Below are 18,926 nucleotides of genomic sequence, written 5' to 3' on the forward strand. Positions count from 1 at the left end.
CCCACCCCAGCTTGGTGTCATCTGCAAACTTGCTGAGGGTGCACTCCATCCCATCTTCCAGGTCACTGATGAAAATATTGAACAAAACCAGCCCCAGGACTGACCCCTGGGGCACTCCACTTGATACCGGCTGTCAGCTAGACATCAAAACATTGACTACTACCCTCTGAACCCAATGCTCCAGCAAGTTTTCTATCTACTTTATAGTCCATTCATCCAACCCATACCTCCTTAGTTTGCCTGTGAGAATGTTGTGGGAGACCATATCAAAAGCCTTCCTAAGTTTAAAGTACATCATATCCACTTTGTCCCTCTGCATCCACAGAGCCAGTCATCTCATTGTGGAAGGTAATCAGCTTGTTCAGGCATGACTTGCCCCTGGTGAATCCATGCTGACTGTTCCCAATCACCTTCTTCTCTTCCAAGTGCTTAGAAATGGATTCCTTGAGGATCTGCTCCATGATTTTATGCAGACTGCAGTGAGACTGACTGGTCTGTAGTTCCCTGGATCCTCCTTTTTCCCTTTCTTAAAATGGGCACCATGTTTGTCCTTTCCAATCAGCTGGGACCTCTCCCAATCACCATGAGTTTTCAAAGGTGATGGCTAGCTGCTCTGCAATCACATCAGCCAACTCCCTCAACACATTTGGGTGCATCATCTCTGGCCCCATGGACTTCTACATGTCCAGCTTTACTAAATAGTCTCTAACTTGTTCTTTTACCACTGCTGACTGCTCACCTCCTCCCCAAACTGCTGCCAGGTGCAGTAGTCTGGGAGCTGATCTTGCCTGGGAAGACTGAGGTGAAAAAGCCATTGAGCACTTTAGCCTGTTCTGCATCCTCTGTCACTAGGTTGCCACCCCCATTTAGTAAAGGACCCATACTTTCCCTGATCCTCCTCTTGTTGCTGACATTTTGTAGAACCCCTTCTTGTTACCCTTCACATCCCTTGTTAGTTGCAACTCCAACTGTGCTTTGGTCAGTTCTTTGTCCAGGTTTCCATTTCTTATAAGCTTCCTTTTTATGTTTTAGCTTACTGAAGAGTTCCCTGCTAAGCCAAGCTAGTCTGCTATACTTGGTAATCTTCTGAACACTCTCTACAAACTTCCTGGCTTGCCTGCACACTGCTGTATTGACCTCCCAGAAGATGTTGGGGGTGATTGGAGTCCCTCATGAGAACCAGGGCCTGTTATTGGGAAACTTCCGCTAGCTGTTTGAAGAAAGCCTCATCCTCCTGGTCTGGTGGTCTATAGCAGACCTCCACCACGACATCACCCTTGTTTCTCTCTCCTCTGAAAGTCTCTGGGTTAGGGTCAACAGGCCTATCTCCAGTTTCATACTGGAGCTCTGAGCAGTCATACAGCTCCTTTACATAAAGTGCACAACTCCTCCTTCTCCTCCTCTTCCTCCTCCCTTCCTGTCCTTCCTTAACAGTTAATGCCCATCCATGACAGTGCTCTAGTCATGCAAGCTCCCACCAAGTCTCTGTTATTCCAATCATGTCATAGTTCCGTGACTGTGCAAGGTACTATTTAGTGTACTATAGAAAATGAAAACTTTTACCTATACCTTTAGAGTTCCTGCCAAGTGTCACTGTGTATTTCCAATGTTAATGAATATGTACAGGAAAAGATTATACACTTGCAGCAGTGCAGCGTGCATATCTGAATCCATACTTTTTCAACTTTTGCATTTAAAAATATTGCAAGTTAAGTTGAAAAATGATAGGTGGAACATGCATGCTGGGTTGGATTAAAAACAAATACATTTTTAAACATGCTTTAAGTAAAAGCTGTTTTCCCTTCTAAGAGATCTCTTGACTCTGTTTAGTACTTGTGTGGTGCTTCACACCTTTGAAGTGTTAGACAATTGCTAACACCCGAATCCTTAAAACCTAAAGCAGCTTGGGGAGATTCATTACTTATATAGACTTTAATTTCATGATATATTATGGCATCTTTCTGAAAGGATCCTAAAGTGCTTTACAAACATTACCAGCAAATTTATCAGTTTTGGGTCATATTCAGCATGGCATCAACTGGCATAACTCCCATTGACTTTGCTGGAAGTCACACCTGTCTATCCCAATCACTTTACCCACTTTTGGTATGTGGTTGCTTTTCAACAGCATACAGCAACACTTTAACTGTCTAGGACAGGAAACGGTGCAACATTTGAAACTGGAAGAGGAATTTAGGTGTTAGCAATACTAGTGAAACACTCCACTCTACTCTTGGCAGTCAAGTAAATGGGAAAATTAATAGAAATTATAGTTCTGTGTATAACAATTACAGTTATGCTGTAGAGATTTTTATTGCAGTCTCTTGCTAACAGTAAATCATAACTTCCTGCCAAAAACTACTATTAGCTGAGCTTTTCCAATCTTGTCCTACCCAAAAAGCGTTTTTGTTTTTTTTAAATTGAGGAAGATCCATTTATCTGTGTTCTGAGCAAGCAAAGTATACCTAATTTTTGTTTCCCAGAAAAATGTCAAGAAAACAGGGTTAGTTATGTGAATTGGATAAAGATACTTAAAAACTGTAGTCAAGATATAGTAAGAAAATAGAATTTGTGCAAGTGCAGCAAGCAACCTTTCTGTTTTAGGCTGCAGCACCATACTATTGCATGGTGTGTGAGTATATATTCCTGTAGTTCGGGTTTGTTTGTTTTTCTGAGGATCTGAGCTGAAAACCTTCAGTGTTGAGCAAAGCTCATTTGCACAGTACCTAAAACCATCTAACTTTCTTAGTTTATTCTAATTTTTAAGATACATTTCCAGTATAAATAAACAAAGGGAATTAAAATGCAAAAATATATGCTGTTGTTGAAGTTAAGAATACAAATGCAAATGTTAAAAAGACTGCCTCTCTCCACATGATATACTGCAACTGTTGTAGACAGTGTCAGCATTCAGGCTGGACTCCTCAGTACAGGAAGGAATGCTGACAGGTGCTATAGGGGAGGGCCCTGATTTTCTGCAACTTGCCCTGTTCTTATATGTCTTGAAATAGCCTGAAGTTACTGAAAAAGTTATGCATACTGAAAAAGTTTCTTACTCGCTTAGGTTTTGCAAAGATATTAGGTTAGGTTCCCAAAGGTACTAGAGGTAGAGAAAAATGTTTCTCCTTCCTTTGGCTGGCTGAATTAATTTTTTTCTTAATGATTAATGCTGCTGGTAGACCGAGTTTGTGCAGATGTATGCATATTTTTTTAATAATGCAAGAGAGTCATTAAGCTGTTAAAACACTAATTGCTAAAGTGTCTTCATCTTGCATGGGCATTTTAAAGGTCACAAAAGGATTTTGCCTTTCCTGTTCCAGCCCTAATTTATTCATGTTTACAAAGTCATTGAGAACCTTGGATAAAGGATACCATAAAAAGTGTAAAATACTATTTTAATTATGTGTTGATGTAAAGATGAGAATGTATTTCTATGATTGGAGAAATGCTTGGATTTGGCACATGTGTGTGGTAGAGTTCCTTTATTGAAAAAGAAAGGGCATCTATTCAAGTGCTCACGTGATGCTAAATTCATCAGTTTAAAATACTTAATAGTTTTTTTTAATTGTACTTTTTCCCTTCTAACTTAAAAATTTTAGAAATAATTCTGCTATGTACACTGCTGTATCTCTACATCTTGCAAGGAAAGAAAATCCTGAATTGTACTCTTCCTCAAGCAGCTACCTTTCTTTCATCTTTTCCCTCCATTATAAAATTCTGAAGTGATACCAGTGATAACTTGAAGAATAAATACAGATTAGCACAGTCAAGTAAATATAGTACTTAAGGGTAGCATAATTTATGGATTGAGAATGATGAAGCATAAAGCCTCAGGTTCCAAAACAAAACACAGTCTCATAAATGAACATGTTAAAACTAGCGTAAAAGCAGAATTTCCGATATAAAAACCCTAACAGGCCTCCCATCTGTTCTTGGTAAATTACATTGTTTTGATATCAGATTTCACACACTTCTCACATCTCACACCAGTGTACCTAGATGCTTTGCTCTCTGGCTAGTTCCCTGTTCAGTGTTAGAATGTTAATCTGACATATATTATTTGAAGTTTATAGTCTGACATCTCAAGAATATCTTTTTATCTAAACCATGTTTGAAGGAAAACCAGCATCTCAGATGATTCATTGATGACTGCAGTTGAGTGAAAATGACAAGTTCACCTTTTTTTTTTTTTTTTTTTTTGAAATAGGAAATATTCATATGTTTTCAAATGTAACAACAGATGCCCACTATTATCCACGGCGGCATCGGACTGAGAAGGCATGGACACAGGAGCAAGAGGAGGAAGAAAACAGGCCTCAGGTATCCAGGAAATTGGAGTTGTTATAAATATATTTTCATGGGTGCAGTTGGTATACTTATTTTCAGGAATTACAATTAAAATGGAGACTGTCTCTAGACCCAGTAATATTTCTGTAGCCAGAATGGACAATTTTAAATGCATGCATTCTCCTTATCTTTTTTTTTTTGGAAGTATCCATTAAATAAAATTCTACTGTTGGGGTTCAAAATTAGTAAAGAACATTTGGGTCTTTCACCTGTTGGTCACCTGTCCAAAGGTGTTTAAGTAGCTGTAAATAATTATATTGTAATGGCAGCTGTATAGCCTAACATGAAATAAATTTGTGGGTTTGGCTAACAAGTGTTCTTCTCATGCACATGTTTTCACAATGATTTTCCATGGTGGCAATCCTACTACATCTGTTAACGCCTAAATAGCTACAACTACATTAAGTACGTTAAAAGTGAAGATGATTGAGGCATGGTGGGAAGACTGTGGATTTTTTCTTTTAAGTACCAGCTGGGGGGGGGGTGTACTAGGTGTATTTGTTTTATGGACATCAGAAGACTCTTGTCTCTATAGCCATTTTTCATTTACCTGAACTAAAATTGCTTAGTAGGGGTGCACTGGTAAAGATTTTCTTGGCTGATACCAGTAGCCAATTATTAACCAGCCATATCAGCCAGTACTGATCCAGTAGCTGATTTACAGGAAAGTAGCTGAGCAGCTTGGAGAGCAGCATCCTGCTGGTAAGTCTGTGGTGGAAAGGGGCATGGTGGGGATCGGGTGCAGAGGGAGGCCCCTAAAGTGAGGGAGGGAGTGGAGCAGGGACAGGAATAGGCGCTGCCCAGCCAGGGTGGTGAATGTGACCCCAAGGCAGGGTGCAGGGCAGCCACGGGCAGCTCATCCATCCAGAGGGGTGGGCGGCTCCCCACCACTGCTCGCACTTCCTGGAGAGGCATGGCGGGCATGTGCCCCTCCTGATTTGTGCATGGGGCAAGGGCGGGCAAGTGCTTGGGGCCAGGGGCTGCACCAGCTTCTTCCTGGTGGGTGTGCTGGGCTGGGGCTGTGCTTGGGGCACAAGGGGGTTGGGGCAGGCTCCGCTGCAGCGGGCAGTGCTAGGAGGGTGGCTACAGGGGTACTATGGGGAATTTTGGGGTTGCTATAGACCCCCAAGTTCCCCCTAACACTGCCACTGTTCGGGGCAGGGCTCCTGAGGGAAAGGCAGCAGAGTGGACCGCTCCAAGCAGAGGCGGTGCTGGTGGGGGAGGCACTTGGGGGCTATGGCCACCCCAAAATTCCTTGTAGCCCCCCCATAGCCACCCCTCCCCGCTCCGTCACCACCTGCCCTGCGCAGCTGAGCCCATCTCGCCCCCATCCCCTCCAAGTGCAGCCCCAGCCCAGCCCCCCGCCAGGAAGAGGCTGGCGCAGCCCCTGGCCCCAAGCCTGCAGCGGGCACCCTGCCCTCAACATGCACACAAACTCGGGGGGGGGGGCACATGCCCTCCATGCCTCCCCCAGGGGTGCGCACCCCCAGTGGTAAGGAGCTGCCCCTGCTACTCCCCACCGCTGGATGAGCTGCCTGCAGCTTTGTCCCACTTCTAGCCCTGGGGACCCATTCACTGCCCTGGTTGGGCAGCGCTTGCCCCTAGCCCACTCCCCCCCCCTCACCATGGGCCAGATGCTGAGCAGGTGTTGGGGGACAGAGTGCCACCACCTCCTAGGAACAGGGCCAGGGCGGGGAAGCTCACTTGGCTGGGGTGTGGCGGCAGCAGAAGGGTACCGCTGCTGTCCTTGCCCTGTCCCAGCCCTGCTCCTGGGAGGCGGTGGCACTCCATCCCCACCCGCCCGCATGTACCCCCTAGGACCTGTCCAAGTACCTCTGGTTGACAACCCCTGCAATATGTGACCGATATATCAGTGCACCTCTGTTGCTTAGTTAAAAAAATTAAACAAACTAAAGGCATAAATATATTGAGTTCCAGAGCACAGTATATACTGCAAATAACCAAAACCATTCAGAAGAGTTTTATTCACTTTGGGCAGAAAGTTCATCTTAATGCTTTATGGTTTTTAAAAGTAGCATGGTAACTTTAGAAACTGCAGAGAATTAACAAGTGCAAACTGTTGCTAGTTGTGCACTGTTTCTTTAATTAATGTATTTATTTGTGTTGTGTTTGGCAGCATAGTACTCACTGTGATTTGGTGGGTGTCTGTACCTGTGAATGGAACTATGGATTAAAGAAACCCCATGAAAACATTGCTAGGAGAAATATACATGTTTTATCAACTTTGTGTTTTATAAAAGTTACTTTGAAATTTAAATACAGCACTTGCCCTAAACTCAAATACTCTCTCTTTTTGTCAGTTTAACATCTAGTATGTCATCTACCTTGAGATTATATCTTGATTTCTCTGAGTAAATAGGCTACATTCCATATCTGGCTTTTATCATCTTCTGTGGTTTTCCTTTTCAGAATACATACTCAGCATTTATTCAATTGATGCCAGTCTTCATAATCATAGTTGTATCAGTTATAACACAGCTGATGGCCACTAACCCACCCTTCAGCTTGTTCTACAAATCGTAAGTCAGATTTTTTTTTAAATTTCTACCTGTCCTAGATAACTTTAAGTGGGGAGGTAGGGAGATGTTGGACTCAGTAGAATTTATGAACTGTTCACTTCTGCTCTGAAGTATATACATTATCACTTTGTAATTAAGGAAATACCATTGGTCCTGTTTGTAGTAATAGGTTTTCCTAGCCCTACCATAATAGCAACAAACAGAAAGTAGAGCCTGCTGTGCTAGAAACTGAACCAAGGGCTCATCATTTGGTATAAAGCACTTTTTGGTTTGGTCTGCACTGCAGTTTTGCTGCTGTGGCTATGCCAGCAAAACCCCTGGTAAAAAAAGAGCTATCCCTGTAAAAGACTAGGGATACATACAAAACTTACACTGGTTTAAATACATTTTAAACATGAAATGGGCAGATACACATCTGTCAAACCAGCTTAAAGCTGCCTAGAACAGTTCAAAAACGTTCCTGGAAAATCGAGTACTTTAACCCAGTCCACAGTGAACCAATTCAATGTTACACGTGGACACCAAGCGTTCTGTGATGCATCTGGTCCAGGAATGGGCAAAATACAGCCTGCCAACCGATTCGATCTGACCTGTAGGCAGATGGCTGCCAATTCACTGGATCTGGCCCGCGGGCAGCCAGTGACTCCAGTCACTGCATGATGCCAGGCAGGTGCGCAGGACTGCTTCTGCCCAGCGGCATCAGCAATCAGCCGTGGGCCCAAGCAGGGTTTCCACCACAGCAGGCAGGTGACAGCATTACCTGTGGACACCACAGGCAGTTTCAGGAACCTGGATGCAGAACCTGCTGGTGGCGTCCACAGCTCATGCCGCTGCTCTCCCAACACGGTGAAAGCTCCCACCCCACCCAGAGCCCTGACCTGGAACTTGCAGGCGGCATCAGTTGTGGACCCAGGCAGGAGCTGCTGCTTCACAGGGCAGGCAGCAGCATCTCTTTCTGCCACTCTTCCCTTCCTTCCCTCCCTTCTTCCCACTCCCTCCTGAACCTGGCCAAAGTTACGGTTTGCCAGGAGTCCTGACACTCTGCTGTGGACCCAGGCAGGAGTTTCTGCTGCACTGGATGGGTGTCGGCATCAGCTGTGACACTGTCGGAAGGTTCTGATGCCACTTCTTGCCCGGCGCAGCAGAAGCTACTGCCTTGTTCTGCACCCGAGCATCAGGGATCCTCGAGAACTACAGATTTGTCTGGGGTCTGGAAGGAGAGGGAGAAGGGAGTGAGCAAGAGCCAGGGAGAGAGTACATTCCAGTACACTCAATTGCGTCTGCTCTGATGCACTGTAATTACCAGGGATCCTGGGTTTCCCTGATAAAAAAATCACAAATTCTCTGCTAAAACCCCCAAATTTGTGATTAAAATTAAAGCCCCCCTCCGGCCCTGCTGGTGCCCTTCACTCCCCACCCACAGCCCCCATAGTCTTGCTGGTGCCTCTGCTCCCCCAAGCCTGCTGGAGGGGGGCCTCAGCTGCCAGGGCTACAGACCTGGGTCTGCAGCTCCCTGCCCCCGCTCCCCCCTGCTGCAGGCTCAGGCAGGGCAGATCCCCATTGCTGCATGCACTCCCAGGGAGCAGGGAGGACTCACCCTTAGATCTGTACCCATGGCAGGTGTAAGCTGAGGCTGCTGCCCAGCTGGGTTGAGCTTGGGGCCTGGGGCCACAATGCGTGGCTACAGGGCCCCAGTGAAGAGCAGGGCAGGGCTGCAGGTGGCTCGTCCGGAGGAGGGGAAGGGGGATGGTACAGTTCCTTGCTGCTGCGCACACTCCAAGGGGGAGGGGAGACCTGTGCCCCCCCCCCGATCTGTACCCGGGGCAGGCTCAGGGTGCAGGCTTGAGCTCCCGCCTTGCTCCCCCCCCGCCCCAGCCGAGCTGCTTCCCTGCAGGGCCCTCAATGCCCTCGCCCTCCCCCCCCCCCAACCTGCTGGAGCTGGCTGCTTCTTTGCAGGCTGCCTGGGGCCACATGCATATCTGTGCACGTGGTGCCCCCGGTTTTTCCACCTTCCTCCCACTTCCTCCCAGCTCCCTGCAGGCTGGAACTCTGCCAGCCTGCAGGGAACTCATTGCAAAACAGCTAAATACACAGGTTTCTCTGGTAAAATGAGAAATCCACATTTGCCTCTGGTAAAAGGCAAAATCCGAGGTTTATTCCGTTTTCCCATGGGAGTTGGAAAACCCAGATCCCTCTGTGTTGGGGCAGGCATCCTGCACATCTACAGGCGTCCTCAGTGTCTAAAAGGTGAGTGTTTTACCTGGAATGCTAGGGCACTGTATGTGTGGACACCTCTGACCTGCAACAATTGTGAACGGTTTGGGAGTGGTTTGATTTCCTAGCTTGTCATTCATAGAGATAGTTTAGCAAAACCAGCAGAAAATCCCCTTTTGGTGTTTTATGCCCTCTCCTGTAGAGGGTTCTGTCAACATATCTATGCCTGCACTGCTGATGCTGCAGTAACTGTAATGTAGGTAAGCCCATAGAGCAGTGTTGTTTGCATAGGCGGAGGAAGAAAAAAATTGGGGGTGCTGAGTATGCGCATGTACACTCGTACGCCTGCCCCCCTCATGGGAAAGTCTAAGGGGGGGTGGAAAGGGCCACTGGGTAGGGGAGCAGCATTTCCTGGCCCTGGCCTCGGCCGCCTCCCAGCCCTGATAGCACTGGCTGCGGCTGCCTCCCAGCTCCAGCCGCACTGGCCCAACCCCCAGCTACCTTCCGGCCCCAGCTACACCAGTCCCAGCCCCAGCAGACTCCCAGCTGCACTGGCACTGACCGCACCACCCTGGCCCTGGCCATGCCAGCCTTGGTTGCCTCCTGGTCCTGGCCACCTCCGTGCCTCTGCACCTTGTTGCCACTGCTTTGAAAGTGGCAAACACTGCCATGTGCGTCCTGCTGCTAGTTAGGCCAGGTGGTGAGGCACATGGCAGTGCCCACTGCTTTCAAAGCAGCGATAGCGAGGTGTGGAGGCACAGAGCAGAGGCTGAGCGCAGCTGCGATCTGCCCTCACCCCATGCAAAGATCGGGGGGCCATGTGCCTCCCCCCCTTGGCTGCCCAGTGCTGCACCTCTGGAAGAGGCCCTGGGCTCTGATTGTTCCAAGTGAATGGGGCCCTGGCCGGGCCAGGTCATAGGACAATCGGAGTCCAATGGCTTGTTCAGGGGTGCGGGCAGACAGCTCCCGCCACTGCGCACACCGCAGGGGAACCAAGATTGGGGCACATGCTCCCTCACCCTGCACTCCTGGATGAGCCACCGGGCTTTGATTATCCCATGACCTGGCTGGCCGAGGCCCCATTCACAGTGAACAATCCCCACAGTGCAGGAGGGAGCGGGCCAGGGGCAGGGGTGAATGATTTACCCTTCCCCTACCCCACTCTCTCCTGCACTGTTGGGGTCTTGATCTGCCCTCTGGGCCCCTGCCCCTGCAGCCCATGGAAATAAGAAAAACAGATTAAAAGAAATGTACCTGCCTGCAGCTGGGCCAGCTGTGATCCTGGCCGTGAGCGTGCAGAGTAGCTGAATGTGCCCTCCCTCCCCCCCCAGAGCAGCAGCCTGTGGCTGGGCTGCCCTAAGGCAATGCCTGCTGGGGAGCTGAGCCCTGTTAGCTGCTGCCTATGCTTGTTTGATGTAGTTTCATGTAAGCCAGCAGAATCTGGAACTGTGCAGAGGTAATTTGGTTAGCACGAAGGAGAAGGGAGTGCCTGGCACAGTTCCGCCTAGTATTTGAGTGAAGGGACACTTGCCTGCTCATCCATTGGTGCCTAAGAGAGGAGTCCAGTCAGGGCAGAGGGCTGGCATGGATTTTTTCTTGCAGAAGTAGCAAAGCAAGTCTCATTTTAGTTCCTTTTGGTGGAGATGAGAAGCTAGGGCTTCTGAGTTTCCAGAAGGACAGTGGTAATAGTAATGCGTGAATATTTTTTATTTGATTGGTGGAAAGAAGATATATGTTTCATTTCTATGCTAGCATCTGCTAGACATGCATAAAATAGAGGTTGTTGATTGGTGGGGCTGTGTGGGGCTCTGTATGTGTTCCATTCTGGCAAATATGTATCAGGAAACATTTCTGTCCCAAGTGATTTCCCCCAAGCCCACACAGGGGCAGCAGTAACTTGCTCAGTCCTTCTAGCTAAAGCAACTTTTTATCCTGATTGTGGGACGTTATTTCATGTGTTGAGATATGTGGAAGTGAAAAATTACTCAAGTATTGGGCCTTTTAGCTCAGGGAGACTTTTATTTGCTAAACTTGAAGACAATTGCTTCTTTTCATTTAGCATATTAAGAAGGCAATCAGAACAGTGTTTTTTTCCTCTCATTTTGGGACTTTTGTCACACACTGAGCCCTTTCTTTGCTTGTACCTTGCCAAGTGAGAGAGAGAGCAATTAAATGGCAAAATGAAATGTGTGTGGGAAGGACACAGGGAGTGTGTAAATGCTTCTTGAAGACAGAGTGGTTGAAAAGTCTGTTTTTTGCCTCCCTTGAGGACAGAATAAATTGAAGCTCACAGCAGTACACAGGCAATCCAGGAAGTTTTTGCAAAGTGTTGTGGACAACTTCCTGGTGCAAGTGCTAGAGAGGCCAACTAGGGTTCATGCTCTTCTTGACCTGCTGCTCACAAACAGGGAAGAATTGGTGGGTAACGTAGTAGTGGATGGCAGCTTCATCAGTGACCTGGAAGATGGCATAGAGTGCACTGTCAGCAAGTTTGTAGATGAAACCAAGTTGGGGGGAGTAGTAAATTTGCTGGAGGTTAGGGTTAGGATTCAGAGAAAACCTAGACAAACTGGAGAGGAGTGGACCAAAAGAAATCTCATGATGTTCAATAAGGATAAGTGCAAAGTCCTTCACTTAAGATGGAAGAGCCCCATGCACTGGTACAGAGTGGAGACTGACTGACTAGGTGGCAGCTCTGCAGAAAAGGACCTGGGGGTAACAGTGGACAACAAGGTAAATATGAGCCAGAAGTGTGTCCTTGTTGCCAAGAAGGCTAACGGCGTACTGGGTTGTATTAGTAGGTGTATCATCATAGTATCATAGTAGCTAGGGTCAGTAGGGACATGAACAGATCATCTACCCTGACCCCCTGCCACTGGCAGGAATGAATGCTGGGTTCACAAGACCCCAGACAGGTGATCATCCAACCTCCTGTTGAATTTGCCCAAGGTAGGGGTGAGAACCACTTCCCTGGGAAGTTGGTTCCAGATTTTTGCCACCCTAACTGTAAAATATTGCCTTCTAATCTCTAACCTAAACCTATTCTCCATCAGCTTATTACCATTGTTCCTTGTCACCCCAGGTGGTGCTGGGGAGAAAAAGGGTTCTACCTATTTGCTCTTGATCTCCCCTGATGAGTTTGCAGGCATCCACCAGGTCCCCCCTCAGCCTCCTCTTGCTGAGGCTGAACAGGTTCAGGTCCCTCAGTCTCTCCTCGTAGGGCCTGTCCTGCTGCCCTTTCACCAAGCGGGTGGCCCTCCTCTGAACCCTCTCCAGGCTGGCCACATCCCTTTTGAATTACGGCACCCAGAACCGGATGCAGTACTCCAACTGCAGCCTGACCAAAGTTGCATAGAGGGGGGAGTATCACCTTGCTGGACCGGCTAGAGATGCACCTTTGGATGCATGATAAGGTATGACTGGCCTTGCTGGCTGTGGTCTGGCATTGGTGGCTCATGTTCATCTTGGAGTCAATAATGACTCCAAGATCCCTTTCCGCCTCTGTGCTTTCAAGAAGGGAACTCCCCAGCCTGTATGTATGCTGTGGATTCCTTCTCCCAAGGTGCAGCACCCTGCGTTTGTCTATGTTGAACCCCATCCTATTCTCGTGTGTTGCGGGCAAGTCAAGGGAAATGATTATTTCCCTCTATTCAGCACTGATGAGGCCACATTTGGAGTACTGTGTCCAGTTTTGGGCCCCCCACTACAGAAAGGATGCGGACATGTTGGAGAAAGTCCAGTAAAGGGCAACAAAAATGTTTAAGGGGCTGGGGGACATGACTTACAAGGAGAGGCTGAGGGAACTGGGCTTATTTAGTCTAGAGAAGAGGAGACTGAGAGGGGACTTAATAGCAGCCTTCAACTACCTAAAGTGGGGTTCAAAAGAGGATGGGACTAGACTGTTCTCACTGATGGTAGATGACTGAACAAGGAGCAGCAGTCTCAAGTTGCAGCAAGGGAATTTTAGGTTAGATATTAGGAAAAACTTTTTTCTCAAGGACGGTAGTAAAACACTGGAACAGGTTATCCAGAGAGATTGTGGAGTCTCCATCCTTGGAGGTTTTTAAGACCTAGCTAGACAAAACCTTGGCTGGGATAATCTAGTTGGGGCTGGTCCTGCTTTTTGCTCTTGAGGTCCCTTCCGACCACAATTTTCTCTGATTCTGTGATTTTATGAAGTTGTTGGGGCTGGTCTGTCATACTGAGTGTTTATACAGAAGGTAGTTACTTTAATATGTCTAATAAATTGTTCTGTTTTTACCACAAGATGTCACTGTGCCTGCCTGGCAGACAGAAGGCTGCTTCTCCACTACTCTTTTCAGTTGTTGATTTCAGCCTCAGTTGAAGTTCTTCAGTTGGCCCCCAAATAGGCTGTTCCTCTTGCTGCACCCCTCACATTTTATCAAAATAGTCATGCATCAGCCCTGCATGTAAGCACACTTAATTATTTGAAAATAAGTATTAAAAAAAAACCTCATCAAACTTCCTTTTGAAAAATGTGAGGGGAGAAGGGGGACATGGGGGCATTAAGATCTGTCCCCTAGGACTTTGTAAGAAGAAGAAAAGCAGGTTCAGTCAACAAAATGAAGGGACAAAGAAATAAACTGAGTCATGGAGGGGGAAAGACTCATAGGATATAGTGTGACAGTCATTCCTTGCGTTCCTGGTGTTTCATTCAGGGCAGTAAATCTGAAGGCTGAGAGGGGATCTAGTGGCCGTCTACAAATTCGTCAGGGGGGAATAGCAAAGAATAGGATGCTCTAGTTACCAGGGCACCCCTTGGAGTTACTAGAAACAATGGCCACAAACTGGCAGAGAGCAGATTTGGACTGGACATTAGAAAGAACTTCTTCACAGCAAGGCTTACCAGAATCTGGAATGGGCTTCCGAGAGAGGTGGTGCTCTCCCCTACCTTGGAGGTCTTTAAGAGGAGACTGGACAAGCAGCTAGCTGGGGTCATCTGACCCCACCGCTCTTTCCTGCCCAGGGCAGAGGGTTGGACTCGATGATCTACTGAGGTCCCTTCTGACCCTAACATCTATGAAATCTATGAAGCTGCAAAGAGACTTACTAAGTAAACAAAAACAAACCAGAAAGAGAAGAAAGTAGTTTGAAGCCAGTGGAGGTGGTAGATTAGCTAGCTGTACACATCTCCCCTAACTGCGCGGTGCTCTGAAAGGGTTTTTGGTTGTAGCCGTGTTGGTCTAAGGACATAGGCAGACAAGGTTCTTTGGTAGATGTGTGATATCTTTTATTAGACCAACTGAGTAGTTGGAACAAAGTTCTCTGCAGGCTTTTCAGGCACAAGTTCCCTTCTTCAGGCATAGGGAAACTGCTGTTGTTCTGAGATCTTGAGACATCCCACAGACCAGTTACTTTACCTGACGGTTCAAATTGTTAGAGGGAAGTTGTACCTAGCTCTCTCCTGATTAGTCTTATTTCAACAAGATCTTATAACTTTCCTTGATGTGGGTGAAAAATAGAATGTGAGATAATTTTAAAGTTGCCACCCTGCCCTACCTTCTGACTGATTTACTGGTTCAGAGGCATGTACTTTCATAGGTGATGGTCTACTTTTTCAGATGATCTGAAAAAAGCCTATGAAAAGCGCATGCCTCTGAACCAATTAGTATCTAAGGTGCCACTTTTCCTTGTCTTTCTGTCTGATTAACCACCTCTTTTTCTGATGTGAGATAGCAGAATTCTAAGTTAAATGGGCAACCATCACTTTGTACCTTCATGTATAATGGGCCCATGTGTCATGTATGCGTACTTAGAGCACAGCACTTGTTAAGTTCCTCTAGTATTTTCCATGGGTATTGACTGGAGGCTGCCAGAAGGTCCAAGAAAACACAAAAGAAACAGAATTTTTTTGCTTGTTTTAAAATTTTGCAAGTTACTTAGCCAAATTATCAAGAATGATTCAGAAAAACCCAGCATTGGGTTACTCTAGTGTGTGGTTCAACAGGTGTTTAAATGTGGGTAATATCAATTTGGAGTCAGCTCCTTTTAGATCACATTTATAAAAGTATAAATACCTTTAGGTGTTTGCTGCCTTCCTTCTGTTTCTTCAACAAACTTTATCTATAATGAAAGTGAAAGGTTCACTATGGAAAAGCGAGATAAGTAATATTTTACTGAATGATTGAAAGTTCTTTGGTAACTGTGGAAAAAGTTACAACAGGAAATGTGCTCCTCTGTACCAGTAGAAACAGAGGAACACAGTCTCCCTCCTTAATTTTTAATTTTTCTTTTCCTAACATTTCTGTACTGCTTTATAAATGCATTTATCCATGTTGCTTTCACAGATCCATAGGTCATGTTGTTGGTAGAGAAACACAGAACTTGCAAGTGCCTTACTACGTTGATAAAAACTTTGAAAAGAACTATCAAGGAACAGAACTTCAAGAGCTAGAGAAAACCATTGAAAAAGATTATATAGATTATATCCAGACCAGCTGCTGGAAGGAGAAACAACAGAGTAAGTTATTTTTGTGATAAATGTGTATACACATCACATAAATCATAATATCATGGCTAGGCTTGAGAAGACACTTCCATTATTACTCCCAGCTTTTTGGTAGGTATAACTCATTTTAAATACTCTTTACACATGTATGTCTCTCATCTGCTTTTGACCAAATGGGTGAATTTGTTATGGAAAAAAATTTAAAGTTCATTTCAGTTAATTTTTGAGAGGTTAAGTGCTTTTTAAATGCTTTTAAGTAGTTGAGCCATTTTTTCCAGACACTTTGACGTGTACATTGATAATTCATAGTAGCAATATTTTTAATATTGAAATCCACCATGTTTATTTAATCATTGTGTGCCATTCATAAAGAAATGTGGGGTTGCAAAAAAATCAGTAGATCATCTGGTTTGTTGTTTTGAACTCCACCTGAATCCTGGATACCTGGCCTATCCCAGACTGATTTGATCTACTCTTAAAACCACACAATAAAAGATTCTAAAACTTCTCTAACCTCTCCCTGTGCTTCTGGGACTTCATAAGATGTACTTTGTGTCCTAATACTTGGTCCAAAGTTGAAAAACATACTTTATTTGTGCATTTATTTGAACATGCTGCCTTTATTTGAATCTGGAATCGTGTGTAGATCACAGGCAAGATTGTTTTCTTAAAATTAATTTCTAGTAATAGTAAAATGTTAAGACTTCAAACTATACAAAAGTGGAAATTCAGCATTCTTTGTTCCCACAACAGCCATAATTCGGGCTTTGTTGCAGCTGTAGAACAATTTAAATGTTAACCCAATTTGTTGATCGCTTGTGTGGCTCAGTGCTACCCAGACTGTATAGTGCCTAGTTTGTTGTTGTAACAATGATACAAAATGTACTTGCAGAAGGGGACCAAGTTATAAGGTGTATAAGAAGTTTTGAATTTCCTTACTTGTTCCAGGGAAGGGTCTCTATCAACTTAAAATGAATAGAAAAAATGCTCTTGGGCACAAGGTATAAACTGAAAACAAGAACAATCTGTTTCTGTTATTTGCTTGGACATTGTAAAAATAGATAAACCACTTTCACCCAGAAGTCTTTCAGTGGGTGGTATCTCTTAAATCACCGCCTAAAATTCTAGCTATTATCGTTTTATAGAAAGTCTTTAAAATTTGAACACCAAAGACTCAAAAACCATAAATGAAGTAGAAAGTATACAACAGGTATTTTATTCTTAAATCTTATTATATAAGGCCAGTCTCATGTCTTTTGTAGGCTAGACTTGTGTTTTTTGAAGGCTTGGAGCTGACGGTAGTAGTTTCTAAGTACAATATGCCTGTCTATGAACTTCACTTGAATATAGACTTCAGTTTTAGGCTTAGTGTACAGGTTTTAGTCTTTTCTTTTTAAATTAAAAGATTTTCTAAGTTGAATTAATGCTAATAAAGAGTTGCTAGATTGAACTCTGTTACAGCTCTGAAGACTCAAATACCTAAACATCAAAAGGGATTCACTAATGGCAACACAGCACATTAAGAATTTGTACTTCCAGATACTTTCCGGTCTATTCTTACAGCTGGCTTAGGGACAGTTACATTCAACGCACAGCAGATTTCTTTCAGTATAGGCCTACCAAGTGTCTTTTGAGCCAAGGAATGTCATGCCTTGGGATATACAGCAGAGTTTGCAGATCTAAAAGGGTCTGAGAACTAGATGGAAGGATCCAGCATTGCACATAAAGTTATAAATGTGCAGCATGTTCTTCTGTATGCAGTTGGTTTAACCAAAAACACTTTTAAAGCTGTATTTATTGTTTAGGTGCATATAGAAAAATGCCACAGAAAAGGTACCACAACTAGAGTTTGGAGTAGCAACCAACCAATACAGAATTAATCAAATAGTACAGGGTGAAGAACTGTTGGCCAAAGAATGTGTTTCACTGGTGGGTATAGAACATGACAGTCCAACATCTAGTAATGCAGTGTCATTAAATGGCAAAGGTTGCTCCACACAAGTTTATAATAAGGATCATATCCTTACCTTATGTAAATGATAAGTGTCCATCCCCTTCAAAGGACCTGTGCACTCCTCATCAGCTGAGGGTCTGGCACAAGGTTTCCATTTAAAATTGATTTGTATATCCTGTCAAAAATTGTTGTACATGGTTATTTTAAGAAATGTTGTGCCTAGGACTGCTATGTCCTGCCAAGTGAAATGTTACGGTTTTGCTACTCACAGTTCGTAAATGAGAGTACGAATATATGCTCCATTAATTAGCCATGATGCATCGTAGTCATTTCTGATATATTTACAATGTATGAGATTAGTGGTTGCCTGAGGACAAAGTTCTAAGGATGAAGTTCAGTGTGGACAAATGAAGGTGCTACATCTCGGGAAGAATAATTAAAAGCAGAAATATAAAATGGGTGACACCTGACAGAATGGCAGCACTATGTAAAAGGACTGGAAAGGTCACAGACTCAATATGAGTCTACAGTGTGAAGCTGCACAAAAGGTGAATGGGGTTTTGGGATGCATAACACAGGATGTGCCAGTGCCTCATCTGGAGTATTGTGTGCAGTCCTGGCTCCGCATTTTTAAAAGGACGTGGAGAAGTTAGAGAAGATCCAGAGGCAGACAGCAAAGATGATCAAGGGTTTGGAAAGCAAGTCATATGAGGAGAAGCTGAATGAGCTGGGCATGTTCAGTTTGTGGAAAAGACACTTTGGAGGGGACATGATAGCAGTCTTCAAATAACTTGAAGGGCTGCCATAGAGAAGAGGGAAAGCACCTTTTCTCGCTTGCTGCAGAGAGGAGGACACAGACTAAAAGGCTTGAAGTTGCAGCAGTGTACATTTCGACTGGATATCTGGAAAAACTTTTTCATTGTTAGAATAGTGAGGCAGTGGAGTAGACTGCATAGGGAAGTTGTGGTCTCTCCATCACTGGAGGTATTCAAGAAGAATTTGGACAGCTACTGGTTGGGGATGATCTAGCTGTAGCTATGCCTACATTCTACTATGGGTATTTTCCACGCTTCTAGGCTTTGCTGGTTGCCCCTGCGCCCCCCCCCCCTCCCTTTTCTGCTACATGCATCAGGCTTGGAACTGATAGTAGCAGTTTCTAAGTACAGTATGCCTGTCTACGAACTTCACTTGAATATAGATTTCAGTTTTAGGCTTAGTATAGGCTTCAGTCTTTTCCTTTTAAATGAATGATTTTCTAAGTTGTATTAATGCTAATAAAAAGCTGCTAGATTGAGAACTCTGTTACAGTCCTGAAGACTCAAATATCTAACCCATCAAAGGGGATACACTAGTGGCAGCACAACACGTTAAGAATTTGTAGTTCCACATACTTTTCAGTCTG

General features: G+C 44.9%; 1 protein-coding gene across 1 annotated transcript in view; it reads left to right on the top strand.

Annotated features, from left to right (window-relative positions):
- DNAJC18 (DnaJ heat shock protein family (Hsp40) member C18) overlaps positions 1–18,926 on the top strand; it is a 38,743-nt gene that overhangs the window by 11,876 nt on the left and 7,941 nt on the right. Inside the window, exons 5-7 of the mRNA XM_019487166.2 lie at positions 4,208–4,320; positions 6,778–6,887; positions 15,410–15,582. Of these exons, the coding sequence (XP_019342711.2) occupies positions 4,208–4,320; positions 6,778–6,887; positions 15,410–15,582 (396 nt within the window). The remainder of the gene's footprint in view (positions 1–4,207; positions 4,321–6,777; positions 6,888–15,409; positions 15,583–18,926) is intronic.

Source organism: Alligator mississippiensis, chromosome 9 (assembly GCF_030867095.1).
Source record: "Alligator mississippiensis isolate rAllMis1 chromosome 9, rAllMis1, whole genome shotgun sequence".
NCBI classification, from domain to species: Eukaryota; Metazoa; Chordata; order Crocodylia; family Alligatoridae; genus Alligator; species Alligator mississippiensis.